Consider the following 16,854-nt stretch of genomic DNA (forward strand, 5'->3'; position numbering starts at 1 on the left):
GGTCTCTGCCCTCCTAAGGCTTAGGTTGCTGTGTATTCAAGGCAAGGAACAAATCATTTCAGAAAGTGATAGGGGCTGTGACATTTAGCTGTTGAGTACAAACTATCCAGCTATTTAGGAAGAGGAGTTTTCCAGGCAGAGGGAACGACAAGTGCAAAGGCTTTCTTCCTTTCACCTTCATATTTGACACAGTGGCAGAATTCTACCAAAATGGTTTCCACCAATTGTGCCCTCACGGCTCTGGCTCGTCGAACTTCCCCACCCCAGATTCTCAGTAGCTACAGTACCAATACTGCTAGAATCCTGACTCTCCCCGCACCTCCTCTCCTAATCTCAGTTCCCATCGCCTCCGCCCGCAGGGGAATTGCTTGCCCTTACTTGTCATGGCGACTGTCCAGCTTTGTGCCAGGAGCCTCGCGAGGGTTGCTGGGATTGGGATTTTCCCCTCCCACGTGCTCCGGACTGGCGCTAAAAGTTTTGAGCTCTTCAAAAGTCCAGAGCTACCATCCTGGCCGCAGGTAGTAGCTGGGGTCCGGGGTCACCTGGCGTCCAGCCTCGGAGCGTGCATCCCAGGACGGTGACACGCTCCCCTGAGCTTCGGGTAAGCTCTTGACTGAGCCTCATGTGTCCTCTGTGAGTCACGGGCTCTCGGCTCCGTGTATTTTCAGCTCGCGGGAATAGAGGGGGCTGGGGGCGGGGCACTGGGGATTTAGCGATTTTGGGGGGGAATGCAAGCTTGGCTAGCGGCACCAACAGAGGAATGCAATGTTGGGAGGCCCGAGTGTAGATGATGGGGATGACCAACCGAACTCCAAGCTGAACACTTGGGCGGGGGAGTGGGGCTTTGGGGAAACTTTAGCCGGCCTAAGGGGTTCTTCCAACCATTACCACCCCATCCCAGGGTGTGGGGGATTCCGAAATAAGACGCACAAAGCATCAAGGTCTGAGACTTTCGGATCTCGGAACTTTGGGGATTCGTGGCTCGGGATTTTAGAGCGTATGGCATCCCAGTGGAACCTCGGGCTCCATTCCGAAGTGGTTATTCGGGGTGATCCGGGAAGGCCAAGCTGCTAAGGTCCCATAACTTCCGGATCTTTGTCCTTCCTGGAGTGCTCTTTCCAAATGGCCCGTGGCTCCGCTAGAAGGAGAAAATCCGGTTAAAGACTGTCAGTCGTGGAAGTGGGACGTGCTAAATGAGAGATTTGCCCCCGAAGCCCGGCAGACCTAACCCAGCCTGAGAGGCCCGGGAGTCCTGTTATTGTTTGACTCTACATTTACATTTCTGCCACTTGCAGGAGCATTTCCGGTTTCTTTTTTCGGAACAGACCACTATTCACCCTATGTGAGGGAAGTAGAAAGAGAAAAGGTCTTTTAGACTAGTTCCTATTGCTTGCGGAGGGAGGCTGATAACCCCCTTTACTTTTTTTTTTTGCCCCCCTCCTGGACTACTTAGCTACCGCTTTTGGAAAGGAAGAGGTATTCGTTTTCATGCAAACCTCAATCCCTCCCCCCCTCTTTGAATGGTGTGCTCCACCCCGGTCGACTGCTAACCAGGCGGACGCTACCATTGCGTGGGATGGTTTGTTTTTTTGCTTTAAGTGTCTGAGGGCAGACCCTGGGTGTTTTCGAGAATGGGTACATCTGAGCATTAAACGATAAAAGAGTGTAACGATGGGTCGTTTGTTTGTGGCGGAGGAACAATTTCTTCTGTATTCGGCTTTGGGCTGAGACATTCCCATTTCGGACGCAGAGTGAACGTCTTGAAGCGGAAGGGGCGGGGCTTGGAGAGGGGCGGGGCCCGAGGTCTAATATGCAACTCTCCAGTCCCGGCTAGTTCTGGCCTGCGGGAGGCGGCGAACCCCGCGCGAAGTCCGACCCGTAACCATTTTTCCCGCATTTTCATCGTTTGGGGCGCGGTCGCCTACCACGCACCTGCTACGAACCAGACACAGTGCGCTGTACTTGCGTGCTTTTTTCTAAATTGGGGGTAGCATTTACACCCGCCGCCTATCAAAATACAAGTTTCTCTTGCTTCTTCCCTATCTTTGACCCCCTACGTTTATTTTGATTTGTGTCACCGTGGATTATTTTTGCCTGTTGGAGAACTTCTTATATCTGTGAAATTCACCCATTTTATTGCATGTATCAGTGTATCCGTATTTTGCTCCTTTTTATTTTAATATATTCCTCTGAATGAATAAACCATCGATTGTTTATGCATTCTTTTGATGGCCTTTCAGTTGTTTCCCATTTGAGATTATTTTGAATAAAGCTGCTATCAGCATTCTTGTACAATTACTTTTGTAGTCATGTTTTTATGTTTCTTGGATAAATCCTTAGGAGTGGAATTGTTGGGTCCTAGAGTGAGGAGTAGATCTATATATTTTTTTAATTCTATTAAAAAGTTTTAATTATTCAAAGTGGTTGTACCATTTTACACGCCCACCAGCAGGATATATCCTGTCTTAGGATTTGGTTTGTCAGTCTCTCTAATGTGGCACATCATTGCGGTTTCATTTTGCAGTTCTCTGTTAACTATGTTCAACAGTTTGCATGTGCTTATTGGCCATTTCTGTGTTACATGTGAAGAGAGAATGGGTACATCTGAGCATTAAACGATGAGTCTTTTCCCCATTTTTAAAATTGGTGTATTTGCTTTTTGTGTTGTTGAGGTGTTGAAGTTATTTGTACATTCTGGATAGGAAGAGTGTATCTTTTGTCAGATACGTGTATTTTCTCCTGACCTGTTGCTTGCTTGTTTGTTTAACAGCTCTTAAGAGGAGCAGAAGATTCTTTTTTCTTTTAAGTGGTTGCTGTGACCTGTTTAGGAAATCTTAGCCCAAGGTCATGAAGATATTCTCTTATAGTTTCTCATATATTTTCTTCTAGAACCTTCTAACTTTAGGTTTTACATTTAGGTCTGTGAGCCATAATTAATTAACTGATAATTAAGAATTTTTTCATGATGTGAGGTCAAGGTTCTGTTTTATTTTTTCTTAATGGATATCCAGTTGTTCTAGCTCCACTTGTTGAAATAGCCTTCCTTTCCCCACTGAATTGCTTTAATTGGAGCGCTTGGTCCATTTACATTTAATGCAATTATTGTTACATTTGGGTTTAAATCTGCTGTCTCAGTGGTATTTCCTATCCTTTGTTCTTCACTTCACATACTTGAGGAAGAAACAAAACCAATCTCACATAAACTCTTTCAGAATATAGAGGAAGTAACATTGCCCAACTCATTTTATGAGGCCAGCGTAATGCTGTCAGCATATATATGCAAAAACCTGACAAACTTTAGCAAATCACGCCTAGTAATATATAAAAATGATAAATATATCGTCCCCAAGTAGAGTTTATCCCTGGACTGCAACATTGATTTAACATTCAAAAAATCAATCAGTGTAATTTGCCACATTAACAGATTAAAGGGTAAAAATCCTATGATCAACTTCAATAGATGCATAAAAAGCTGTTGACAGTATGCAACACCTGTTTGTGATTTTAAAAGAAAAACCAACCTCCCAGCAAACTAGCAGAGGAAACTTCCTCAGTCTGATACAGTGCACCCCCAATCAAGTTACCATTAACAACATACCTAATAGTGACAGACTAGAGTGAATGCTTTTCCTCTAAGATAAGGATTTGACTCTGGCCTCTTCAGCATTGTAAATTAGAGGTCTTAACCAGGCAAGAGAAAGAAACATAACAATTGGAAAAGAAGAAATTAAATTGCTTTATTCACAGATGGTATGATTGTGTACACAAGAAGTCCTAATAGAAAATTCATTTTCACACTATGCGGACTAATAAGTGATTGTAGCAAAGCTACAAGTTTCAAAGGCAATATACATACATTGTATTTTTATATAATAGCAACCTTGAATCCAAAGTCAAAAACATGGCATACTCAGGGATAGATTTAACAAAAGATGGACAAGAGCTCCATATTGAAAACTGCAAAATACTGCTGAGAGAATTTAGGAAGATTTAAATAACGGAGAGATACCGTATTCATGGATTAGAACACTTATTGGTGTTAAGGTGTCTGTACTCTTCAGAATGATTTAACTCAATGACTTAAAACATTGTTTGTAGAAATTGACAAGCTGATTCCGAAATGAAACAGTGGTACAAAGTTGGAGGTCTTAAGATACCCGATATCAAGATTACTGTAAAGCTACAGTAGGACAACAACCAATGAATAGAGTATGGGAAAAGACATAAATATGGTAAATGATTTTCTACAAAGGCACCAAAGTGAATCAGTTGGGAAAGGAAAGTCTTTCAACAAACAGTGCTGAAACAACTGAAGCAGAAAAATGGATTTTGCCCTCTACCTCACACCATACACAACAGTTAATTTGACATGGTTAATAGCCCTGAACATAAAACTTTCAGAGAACACAACATCTTTGTCTTGGTAGGGGTGGGTTACAGAGCTGTATCAAAATTTGTCAAGTTTTGTGATCAAAATAGTATGATGCCATTTCAACCTTTGTACGTTTTACCTCAAAAACATTTGTGGGGTTGTGGGGAGTGGCTAGAGGTATAGATGAGACAAAAAAGGCAGAATGTTGATTATTCTTGAAGCTGTGTGATGGGTACTTGGGACATTTTTCTGTTTACCTTTTTATATGGTTAAAATTTTCCATGATTTCTATTTATTTTTCTTTTTTAGATATTTTTTATTTTGGAAAAATACAGGTACAAAAGTAACATAACACATATCCCCACCAAATAATTTTAACACTTAACATTCTGTCTTATTTTTGTCCATATTTTAATTACACAAGTAATGTATGGATACCATCTTTTTAAATTTTTCTTTGTTAATAAAGCTAAAACCTCCTTTGACTCTACCCTCAGGACCCTAAGCATACATCCCCCTCTCCCTGAGACCATCACTATCATAGATTTTGTGAATTTTTATTCTTCTTGCCTGTGTTTCATACTTTTACATACACATGTTTATAAGCGATAGTCATTATATGTATTCATATTTCTATATATATGTATATATATGTTGTTTTGTTTTGTTCCCCCTGTGCTGCCACGCAGCATGCTGGATCTTAGTTCCCCGACCAGGGATCAAACCTGTGCCCCCTCTAGTGGAAGCCCGGAATCCTAACCGCTGGACCACCAGGGAAGTCCCTCATCTTATATTTTTAAATTCCATGAACCAAATTACTGTGTTTTGCTTTTTTCTTGCAAATTGTATTTTCACCCAGCATGTTTGTGAGCTGTATTGGATTACATATACAGATAATTCATTTCCCTAAACCACTGTAATGAATACACCACGTTTCATTTACCTATTTCCTATTGATGGACAGTAAGGTTGTTTCTTGTCACCTGCCATTAGGAACAACGACATGAATATTTTTGTGCAAGACTCCTTCTGTCGCCCCCTGCAACCACTTTTCTAGGACGTCCACCTAGAAGTGGTTTTGTGGAGTAGTAAAATGTATGTGTTTTCAGTTTTACCAGATGCTGCCTTATTTCTTCCCAGAATCAAATTTTTTTTTTTTTATTTTCCCAATCACATAGCTTTCAGCCAAAAATTTTTTTTACATCAGACTCTGGGTGGAGCCAGAGGAGCATAATTATTTAGAGCTTGGGTGTGGCTACAGACAGCCCAGGTTCAAATCCCTGGCCCTGCCGCCTGGGAGCTTTCTGAGCCTGGGTAATTCCTTTAACCTCAGTTCCTCTCTTCTGATGATAGCACCTACCTTACTGGCTTTTTGAGAGGATTAATGAGATTAGCCCCTGAAAGCAGTGGATCCAGATAAGGTCTATATAAACAGCCACCATTGTTATGATAGGCCGTTGCTATGATGGCGATCAGGCCTGCCCCTCCTTTGGGTCCCAGCTGAGTTTATTGCCTTCCCACCAGGGCTGCCAGTGTAAATGTTCTGCCTCCGCACAACCATCATGACACCCTGATGCTCATACCCATGGGAAGTACCTACTCTGAAGAGGTTTCCTACAGAAAGAAACATTGAGAATTCAGTTGTTGCCGAGGTCTGAGAGAGGGAGACCTCCTATGTCCATGGGGCTGTCTCCCCGCAGTGGAACTGAGACCTTGGCCCACCATCCCAGGACAGCCCCTCCTGGCATGTTTACTAAACAGAGTTGTCTGAAGGAGGGGAACTAGCATGAATGCAGGCAGGACCACAAAAGCCCCACCCCCTCGCAATCACAAAGCTCTCACTTTCCAACAATAATAGAGAACAAATAAAATTGGGATAATCATATAAAGAGAAGCATCTATTGAGCTCTGACTAAGTGCTAGGTGCTTTTCTCAACTCTTTATATTTCCTATAACAAGTGGGGCCCTATTTTAGAGCAAAGGATGCTAGGCACAGAGAGGTTAAGCAGCCTCCCAAAGTTACACAGCTATTAGATGGTGAGCTTGGGGTGCAGGCCCAGCCTGTCTGCCTCCAGAGCCCAGGCTCTGCCACGTTTGCCATGGGAGCTTTAAGATAAGTGAGGTCATGCAGCAAATTTAAGTGACAATACAACATCAAACCAAGGGCTTCTGAGCCCCATCTCTGTTGACACGAGCCTCCCTTCCATAAAAGTCTCAAAGTTATTTTGATCATCGATCTAGGGGGAACCCTAGTCCTTCTCCCCAAGGCAGATGTTTGGGGTCCCGCTGCTGTCCCCTCTGGCCTTCCTCCATGTATGTTCATGGTCCATCCCCCATCAGCTTTGGGAGCTATGATAAGAGGCCCTTTTGCCAACCTCTCAGTTGGCAGACTTTCATCGCTAAAATCTGCACCTTCAGACTTAACTGATTACAAATGAGAGCTCTGCAGGTTAGTCTGTAATGAAGTAAGCCTCTTAATTCTAGACCTTCGAACAGTCATTTTTCATAAAAGCTCATTCACTCACCTGTGTGTGTTGTCGGCTGGTCACTTAACCTCTGTGAGACTTTCTCACCTGTCAAGAGGCAAGTGTGGTTATCGGGACAGATAAGGTAACCCACGTGAAAGGATTTTTTCACACTCTAAATACACAGGAAAGCAGGTTCTGTATCAACATAAAGGTGCAGGTGAACCTTAAGGGAGATTAGAAAAGAGCCGCTTGCTTGGGCGTGGTGCGGGAGGTGTTTGTCAGTGCCATTGAGACAGCAGGAAAAATGTACTGAACAGGGACTTTTTCAGTGGCATGTTTCTGAGCAAAGCTGATGACAAATTTGGCATCAAGAAAGAGGGCATGGTGCTAACAAAAGATCAAGATAAAAAAAATTAATTACATGGGACTGAGTGAACTGGTGAGGATGATTATAATTTTTGTGACTTTCTGTTTGAATAAAAAAAAAAATCCCACAAGGACTCAGAGGCAAAAAATATACAAATCAATTTTCACTGCAAAATAAAGGAGCTGTTACAGTGGAGGATCCCTGGACTGAATGTCAATATCATGACATAGTGTGAGTGTGTTTCGTGTTTGGTAATTGCAATCATTGTTGCTTTCGTTATGGTGATGCATTTAGAATGCTTGGTGTCAGTCTGTTTATCTCTTGTAAAAATAAAATACGGTGTGTGTGTGTGAAAAAAAAAAAGAATTCACACATGAGAAAAAAAAGAACTATGCATAAAGTCTTACTTACTCTAAGGTTCACCTTGTACCTCTCCTGTCATACAACTCGTCACTTTCCCCATCATATACCACCAAATGCCAAAAAGAAATCTGAGTACTCTGCGGTCATGGCACAGGTATTTCTAAAGAGAGGAACACCTGTTCCAAAATCACTAATCCGAGAATAAATATATGGGGAAATGAACTGGGAACAAAAAGGAAAGAAAGAGGGCATGATGAAACCATTTGAAAGCTGGCCTGAGAGACGAGACGATGGCGGCAGGGCGGTGGCCCGGACCGCAGCCACCGCTCTGTCCCCTTTGTTCCCTCGACCGCTCGTAAACCGCTCATGGCCCGGGTACGTCGATTCACTTATTCACCCCAGTTATTGAGCCCAACCAGGTTCAAGGCATTATGCTGATAACTGGTGAACAAGACAACTTCCCTGCCCTGCCGAAGTTTATATTCCAGTAGAGCAGCGGTCCTCAGCCTTTCTGGCACCAGGGCAGCCAGTGGAGCTCAAGCACCAGAGAAAGGAGAGGGTACTAGGAGACGAGGTCAAAGAGGTGGGCAGGTCCTGGGTCCTGAGGGATTTGTAAGCCGGGGGTGAGGAGCCATCCCAAGGGAGCAGGTGGGGAATGAGCGGGTCAAGGGAGGTATCTTCCCCCAGATGGAGGGAGTTGGCTGAGAGTTGTTTCAACCTTATTACCACAAAGGAGAGCAGAAATAGGTAGACACTGAGGAAGGCTTCTGGATTCAGTGGTGGGAGGGTTGGAAGTCCCTCTCTGCGTAGTGAGGAGTCGGTGTGGGGGGGGGTCCTGCCCCCGTAGCAGATCCTCAACACCCTGGCGTGGTCTGCGCACAGGGCGAGGTGACCCTGGGCTGGGTATGTCTCACACTGGATCCTCGCCCTTCTCCCCCCAGTGGCCACACTGCCTCCCAGGGAGCTGTAATGGAGGAGTTGCAGGCAGAACTCGGCGTGGAGCCCCCTCTGAGTCAGGAGACGTTTTCAGACTTGTGGAAACTGTAAGTGGAGGTCTGGAGGGAGGGGCAGGTTCACTGCTGAGCCTCTAATAACCCTGCCCCACCCGAGTCCCCAGTCCCCTAAGTAGAGACCTGTGAGAAGCAAAAACCAGTACTGACTTTCTGCTCTTGTCTTACAGGCTTCCTGAAAACAACCTTCTGGTAAGGGCTGGGCTGCGAGAAGGGCCCAGGGGCTGCAGAGCTGGGGGCTGAGAACCTGGCCTTCTGACTCTTGTCTCTCCCGTCCACAGTCCTCTGAGCTCTCCCCAGCCGTGGATGACCTGCTGCTGTCCCCAGAAGACGTCGCAAACTGGCTGGATGAACGTCCAGATGAAGCCCCCCAAATGCCGGAGCCCCCTGCGCCAGCTGCCCCCACCCCAGCCGCCCCAGCACCAGCCACCTCCTGGCCCCTGTCGTCCTTTGTCCCTTCCCAGAAGACCTACCCTGGCAGCTACGGGTTCCGTCTAGGTTTCCTGCATTCCGGAACAGCCAAGTCTGTAACCTGCACGGTAAGTGGCCCTGAGGGGCTGGCTTCCCTGTACAATTCGATGTGTGGCCCCTGTGCCCCGGGGTTTCTCTGTACGGAACTCTAGGGTTCCACTTCAGCCTTTGGCTTTTTGTCAGTCTTTTTACATTTTACCTAGTTAGTCTATGACCTTTGACCCCAGTCCCAAAGTTGCATTTCCCCCCTTGACCTTGGATTTTCATCCTTCCCATCACATTCTCAGCATCTGTCGTGAGGCCATTCTTTTTTTCTTTTTTCTTCACTCTCATTCATTCTTTGGCTTTTGTAAGTAAGCTTCTGGGATGTAGGAGCCCGACCGTGCCATCTCTAGCTACCCTCCCCCCACAGGACATGGCTTCTAGTCGGTACTTATGCAGTGTTTGTTCATTTGACCCCTAGGTACTTGTGTCCTGACCTTCCATTCATTCTTCCTTCTCCTCCAGTATTCCCCTCCCCTCAACAAGCTGTTTTGCCAGCTGGCCAAGACCTGCCCGGTGCAGCTGTTGGTCAGCTCACCACCCCCGCCCGGCACCCGGGTCCGCGCCATGGCCATCTATAAGAAGTCAGAGTACATGACGGAGGTTGTGAGGCGCTGTCCCCACCATGAGCGCTGCTCTGACTATAGCGACGGTGAGCAGCAGGGGGCTGTGGATGGGCAAGGCTGGTGCCCGGAGCCCCCAAACCCCTAATTCCTCCATGATTGCTCTCAGGTCTGGCCCCTCCTCAGCATCTCATCCGGGTGGAAGGGAATTTACGTGCTGAGTATTTGGACGACAGACACACTTTTCGACACAGCGTGGTGGTGCCCTACGAGCCGCCCGAGGTCTGGTTTGGCCACTGGGGTCTCTGGGGGAAGGGGGTCAGAGGGGTTTGTCAGTGACCATCCAGGTGGGAGATGGAGGGCTTTCTCCTTCCTTGATCTCCCACAACCCGGTGAGGTGTGCAGAGCAGATGGGTTATCCCCTTTCCACAGCTGAGGAAACAGAGGCTCACAAAGGCTAACAGCTTCCCCGGGGCTGCATAGCCTCACCTGGGGCCTGTGCTCTCTCCCAGGTTGGCTCTGACTGTACCACCATCCACTACAACTTCATGTGTAACAGCTCCTGCATGGGAGGCATGAACCGGCGGCCCATCCTCACCATCATCACACTGGAAGACTCGAAGTAGGGACAACACGCCGCCCTCCACGCTGGCATGCTCCTCCCTAAGCTCTGCCTCTCTCTGTCCCCTGGGCTCTGCCCTTCACCACTTTCTTCCGTGCTACCAGCCATCTTTCCCTCACTGCATCCCCTTGGTAGACTTCCTCTGCTGCTCCCTCCCAGTTCTCTTTTCTCCGGCTTTGGGATCTCTCTAGCCTGTGGCTTCTCAATCTTCCTGGAGCTGGACCTTAGGATCCATGTAGGACGGGGGTGGTTGGGAGTAGGTGGGGCCTGGTATACAGGAGAACAGGGAGGCGGGGCCCACCCTCCTTACTGCCTTTTGCTTCCCTCTTCTTACCTGGGTAGTGGTAATCTGCTGGGACGGAACAGCTTTGAGGTGCGTGTTTGTGCCTGTCCTGGGAGAGACCGCCGCACAGAGGAAGAAAATTTCCGCAAGAAGGGGCAGTCTTGCCCTGAGCTGCCCACTGGGAGCGCTAAGCGAGGTAAGCAGGCAGGACAAGAGGAGGCAGAGAGGGTGCAGTGCTGCCCAAGATTCACTCTTTTCTCGCCTTTCCTTGCCTGTATTCCAGCACTGCCTACCAGCACCAGCTCCTCTCCACCACAAAAGAAGAAACCACTGGATGGAGAATATTTCACTCTTCAGGTACCAAGTCTGGGAGAGAGAGATGCAGGCTCTTGCCACCACTCAGTGGAGGTTGGATAAGGGAAGAAAAAATATAAATGTAGCAGATGTGAGGTTAAGCCCAGTTTCTCTAGACATCCTTTCCCCGTCCATGGCATTAACTCTTGTAGTTAATATTATTGGGTTGACAGATTTAAGTTTCAAGTCTAGCACTCCAAATGCTATTTTCTTCTTGACTGCTTTGCCTGTATTTAGGACATTTGCCATCAGGGGGCAGTGGTGCCTTGAGACAATGGCTCCTGGTTGTGCCTGACTTCAAACGCCAGCTTGTACCTTAACACACGTTTTAAAGAAGCCTCTTCCAAAAAGAAAATTGTTAAAGAAAGCATAAAAACGGTTTCTATGATTTTGCCTAATACTTCTTTATCCCCTTCCTTCCCTGCCACAGATCCGTGGGCGTGAACGCTTTGAGATGTTCCGAGAGCTGAATGAGGCCTTGGAGCTGAAGGATGCTCAGGCTGGAAAGGAGCCAGGGGAAAGCAGGGCTCACTCTAGGTGAGTGACCCGGGTCCCCTCCCCTGCCTTCCTGTGTTGGAAAACCATGGGATTCCATTCTAATCCTGCCTTCAAGGTAAAAGGCTGGAACCCTGCCATTGGGTCCCAGCCCTGCCCAAACATTCTTTAGTCTTCCTCTACTTTCCTGCCTCCGGGGGTCCAGGGGCATGGATATTTCTTTGCCATTTCTAACAACCCCTAGACCCTCAGAGCTAGGGTCTCAAATAGGGGACTGATAACTGTGGGAGTATAGGACACAGTGTCAGAGTTTGGGGTCAGATCCTCCGCCCTGCAAAGTACTGAGGAGTCCTTTGTGGCCTTGTTACTTCCCTTCCCAGGCTTAGTTTCCTCATTTGTCAAATGGGATAAGGGAAGACTGAGAGGTTAATACCCACAAGTACTCCAAGGTGCTCAGTCAGCATGTCTGCCATTGGTGGTGACCATTTTAACTTAAGTTCTCCTTGCTCCCACCTCAGGCCCTTCAAAGCCCAGGTCCAGGAAGAGGGGCCCAGAGCTTCTCAGTCAGATGATGTCATCTCCCCTCCCCCTCTCTCCTCACAGCCACCTGAAGTCTAAGAAGGGGCCGTCTCCCTCCCGCCATAAAAAACTGATGTTCAAGAGAGAAGGGCCTGATTCAGACTGACATCTTCTGCTTCCTGTCCTCTATTGACACCCCTACCCTCGTTCCCCCCTTCCCTGCCGTTTTTTGGGTCTCAGGGGCTTAAACCTCTGCTTGGTGCAGGTGTGCCTTGGAAACACCCTGGAATTCTTCCGTTTGCTTGGCCTGGGGCTCTGCTAAAGAGGTTGGCCTGCACTCATGGTTTTTGGGGGAGGTAGCTGGGGCCTTCCAGCTTAGCTTTTAAGGTATTCACTGTGGGGAGCATTTGAGAGAGGTAGGAAAACGTTCCTGCATGTGAGGAACATTTTATAACCAGCCATACACTGGGTTGGAAGTCCGGTTCTCTACCATACTAGCCATGGAAGCGATCTTAAGTTGTTGAGTTTCTCCGAACTTGATTGTCCACATTTACGAAATGCTGATAATCATACCTACCTCACGGAGTTTGTTGTGAGGGTTAATGAAATAACGTATGTCTGACCCCCAAACCATCTTTTTATTACATGATGTCTGGGACTTAGTGCCTTTGTGGGTGCTGGTTCTGTGTCCCCCTTGGTGGATGATTTGATAGTTGCTATGACTGGACGGCTGGGCAAGGGGAAGGAATTTCCAAGTCCCTTCGCTCCTGGCCCCGCCAAATCCTATCTAACCTCTTGGTGAACCTCAGCACCCAAGGGGAAATCTCACCCTGTCCCACGTCCTGGAGGATTCCATCCCTGGTGTATCTACCGAGATCTGTTTTATTTCCCTCAAATGCTCAGGCAGATTTCTTTTGTACTCTGCAGGGCACATCTGCATTTGTCACCCGCACCCCTCCTCTTCCCTTTTTATATCCCATTTTTATATTGATTTCTTATTTTACAATAAAACTTTGCTACCACCTGTGTGTCTGAGAGATCGGTGCCAGCGCAGGGTGCCTGGGGCCCACAGTGCAGGGGTGAAGAAGGGGGTGCATTTGGGAGGCAGCCACCTGAGTCTTCAGGGAGCATGTTTGGGGGGCCCAGCGCCCGGGTTCCGGGAGGAGAACAAAGCCTGGTGACTGGGTCAGTCCGCAGGCTGCATGACAATAAGGGAAGGGGTGACTCCATTCATAACTCGGGAACCAACTGTCCCCCTCTCCTCTCCTGCCAAGGCTGGCACAAGGTCTTCTGCTCCTGCTTCTAGGATTGGGCTTCTGCCCCCTCTCAGCCTCTCACCAAGGATTATGGGATTTAAATGTCTGATTTAGCAAGCCTGAGCCTCTGGGGTGGCCATCTGCTCCACGGGAAAGGGGCAGGATACCTGGGTGCCCAAGGGGAAGGAGGGCGGGTGCTAATGGATGAGGAGAGCAGGGGGAGGCCTGCCAGCCGGGGTCCCCAGGAAGTGGGGGCGACTAAGGTGAGGGCTGGGATGTGGGACTGGGGCCTTCCCAGCATCCCCTCATCCGGGCCTCATGCCAGCCAGCTGAATGAATTGAAGCTTTAAACTCTGCCAGGAAAACCTTTCAAAGGGCTTCTTGGGGTAGGGAGGAGAGTCGAGCCTGGGGAACCCAGCACTCTCCCCAACCATTCTGTCCCTTAGTGCTGCCAGCTCCCAAGGAGGAGGGCTGGGGGCGAGCTCTCCCCATCACCCGCTGCAGCCTGAGCCAGTGCTCGGAGGGATGGCCAGACAGTGGGGACGTGGCTCATCCTGCCACCCTGGGGGCAGAGAGGGGAGTAAGATCCAAAGGGGCTTCTGGGGCCACTGTCCTCTCAACCTGGCTTAAAGTGCCTGTGGGAGTCCCTTGGCTTACCCCGAGGATCCCAGACAGCTGTGAAGCCACTCGCCCTCCCTGGCCTCAAAACCACCTTTTTTCTTCCCTGCTGGGGAATGCCAAACACTCCCCAGGAGACCCAGAACCACCTCTTTTAGAGACCTTTAACTTTGCCATCTCTCCCTACCAGCCGGGCCCTTGGCAAACCAGAGCACTTGAAACTCATTCCATCGTCTCACCCCTGTAGACAGGTCACCTTGAAGCTCTCTTTCTGACCAGTGTCCGGCACCCCCGTATGCTCAGCATTTCTCTCGAGTGTGCCCTTAGCTCTGTTTTTATTTCTGCTGTACTGCTTCAGAAAGCAGATCCATTCTGGCTCTGCCAGTCCCTTTGTGAGCTGATAGATGACTGGTCTGAGAATTATTAGTCCTGGGTTTTCAGGCCAACTCTACTAAGCTGTGTGACCTCCAATGAGTTCCTGACCTCTCTGGTCCCACTTGCTCACTTCCTCCCCTCTGGTTGTGTTCATTCCTCTGACAATCTAGCCAGCAGATATTCATTGATTGTTGCCTTACTCTGTGCCCAGGACTGTTCTAGGCTGTGGGGGCCTGTGGCAGACATGGCCCCTGCCCTCAGGCTCAGAGAGCCCAAGTCCTGTCCCACTAAGGTTTGGAATAATTATAAAAACATACCTCCTTGACTTCAGGAACACAGGGGTCCCCAAATCTATAACACCCAGCAGAAGTTGTATAATGAGGAAAATGTCAAGCCATAAATGCTTTCACTATTTAAAAAAAGAAAAGGAAAAGAAAGCAACCTAGCATGCATCCTAAAAATTAAAGATATTGAAAGAGAAAGCAATCTTGGTTGAAAGGATAGATTCAAAAGTAGGGCTTTAAAAAAAAACAAACACTTTAAAAGAAAAGAAAAACTCAAGCGCCTGACTGAGGAAAAAAAAAAGCGAGGGCCAATTGATCCAATATTATTTAAACTATTCCAGACCATAGGAAGAGTGGAATCTCCAATTCATGTAAAATTATTGTGGTTTCGTTAATATTAAAACCTGATCAAGATACTAAAAAACTAGAAGCCAAATTAATTTATAGAGATACAAAATCTCTAAATAGTATCAGAATACATTGATGAATCAAAAGAGTATTAACACTATAACCAAGTAGGGCTTATTCCAGGAGCATAAAGTTGGTTTAATAGAGAATCTATCAACATTATTCATTACATTAACAAATTAAGGGAGAAAAATATGATCATATCAACAGATGCTGAAAGGAATTTGATTAAATTACAGCAGCCACTCCTTTAAAAAAAAAAAAACCTTAATTAAAATAGTAATGGAGCGGGCTTCCCTGGTGGCTCAGTGGTTGAGAATCCGCCTGCCAATGCAGGGGACATGGGTTTGAGCCCTGGTCCAGGAAGATCCCACATCTGCGGAGCAACTAAGCCCGTGTGCCACAACTACTGAGCCTGTGCTCTAGAGCCCGCGAGCCACAACTACTGAGCCCACGTGCCACAACTACTGAAGCCCGCGCGCCTAGAGCCCATGCTCTGCAGCAAGAGAAGCCACCGCAATGAGAAGCCCGTGTACCGCAACAAAGAGTAGCCCCTGCTCACTGCAACTAGAGAAAAGCCCACGCGCAGCAATGAAGACCCAGTGCAGCCAAAAATAAATAAATAAATTAAAACAAATTAAGGAAGAAAAATATGATCATATCAACAGATGCTGAAAGGAATTTGATTAAATTTCAGCAGCCACTCCTTAAAAAAAAAAAACAATTAAAATAGTAATGGAGCAGGCTTCCCTGGTGGCGCAGTGGTTAAGAATCCGCCTGCCAACACAGGGGACACAGGTTCGAGCCCTGGCCCAGGAAGATCCCACATGCCGCAGAGCAACTAAGCCCATGTGCCACAACTATTGAGCCTGCGCTCTAGAGCCTGCGAGCCACAACTACTGAGCCCATGTGCCATACCTACTGAAGCCCGTGCACCTGGAGCCCATGCTCCGCAACAAAAGAAGCCACTGCAATGAGAAGCCTGCGCACCACAAAGAAGAGTAGACCCACTTGATGCAACTAAGGAAAGCCCGCGCACAGCAACAAAGACCCAGCCCAACCAAAAATAAATAAATAAATTTATTTATTTTTATAAAAAATTATAGAGAAGAATAAGTGCCCCAAAATAGCCAATAGTTGTTTTTAAAAAGGAGGCTTACTTGCATTGCTAGATATCAGAAAACATACTATAAAACTACTGGAATCAGATCAGTATGGCTTGGTGTATGGGGTGGTAGACAGCCAGTAATGAATCCAGAAGTAGATCTCAGCATACAGCAAAATGTATTATACAACCGAAGTTGGCATTTCAATTCAATGGGGGTAAATTAAGGATATTTTTTAAATGAAGCTGACATAACTAAAAAATAAAAGTAAACCAGACTCCTCATTCACACCACACACAAAAAGAAACAAAAATAAACCAAATATGGGAATTCCTTGTGGTCCAGTGGTTAGGACTCCGTGCTTCCACCGCAGGCGGCCTGGGTTTGGTCCCTGGTCAGGGAAGATCCCGCAAGCCGAGAGGCACGGCCAAAAATAAATAAAGTCAGTTTAAGTTTTTAAAAAATAGACCAAATGAATTAAGGTGAATGTAAAAATTGAAATAAAATTCTGTCAAAAAAATTTGCAAAACGAGTATACGCTACTGACTGGAAACCCAGAAACTGCAAAAGAACAACTAAAGCATATTTGACTATATGAAAAACTAACCAGGAATTCCCTGGCGGTCCAGTGGTTAGGACTTTGCGCTTACACTGCCGAGGGCCTGAGTTCAATCCCTGCTCAGGAGAACTAAGATCCCACACGCCAGGAGGTGTGGCCAAAAAAAAAAAAAAAAAAGGAAAAGAAACCACTTTTTTTTGCGGTACACGGGCCTCTCACTGTTGTGGCCTCTCCCGTTGTGGGGCACAGGCTCTGGACGCGCAGGCTCAGCGGCCATGGCTCACGGGCCCAGCCGCTCCATGGCATGTGGAATCTTCCC

At 47.1% G+C, this 16,854-nt stretch overlaps 1 protein-coding gene across 2 annotated transcripts; it reads left to right on the forward strand.

The window, feature by feature from the left end:
• The first annotated feature begins 481 nt into the window (after window positions 1-481).
• Window positions 482-12,947, forward strand: TP53 (tumor protein p53). Of its 2 annotated transcripts, XM_079903695.1 has the most exons (11): window positions 482-601; window positions 8,512-8,613; window positions 8,751-8,772; window positions 8,862-9,119; window positions 9,559-9,745; window positions 9,826-9,938; window positions 10,169-10,278; window positions 10,621-10,757; window positions 10,845-10,918; window positions 11,346-11,452; window positions 12,014-12,947. In XM_079903695.1, the coding sequence occupies exons 2-11, from the start codon at window positions 8,540-8,542 to the stop codon at window positions 12,093-12,095; spliced, it is 1,164 nt and encodes a 387-aa protein (XP_079759821.1). In that variant the 5' UTR covers window positions 482-601; window positions 8,512-8,539; the 3' UTR covers window positions 12,096-12,947. The 2 variants fall into 2 exon arrangements, with proteins under 2 accessions (XP_079759821.1, XP_079759820.1); XM_079903694.1 differs by having other exon boundaries at window positions 10,621-10,918.
• The last annotated feature ends 3,907 nt before the right edge of the window (window positions 12,948-16,854 follow it).

The sequence above is a fragment of the Stenella coeruleoalba genome (genome assembly GCF_951394435.1).
Source record: "Stenella coeruleoalba genome assembly, chromosome: 19".
NCBI classification, from domain to species: Eukaryota; Metazoa; Chordata; class Mammalia; order Artiodactyla; family Delphinidae; genus Stenella; species Stenella coeruleoalba.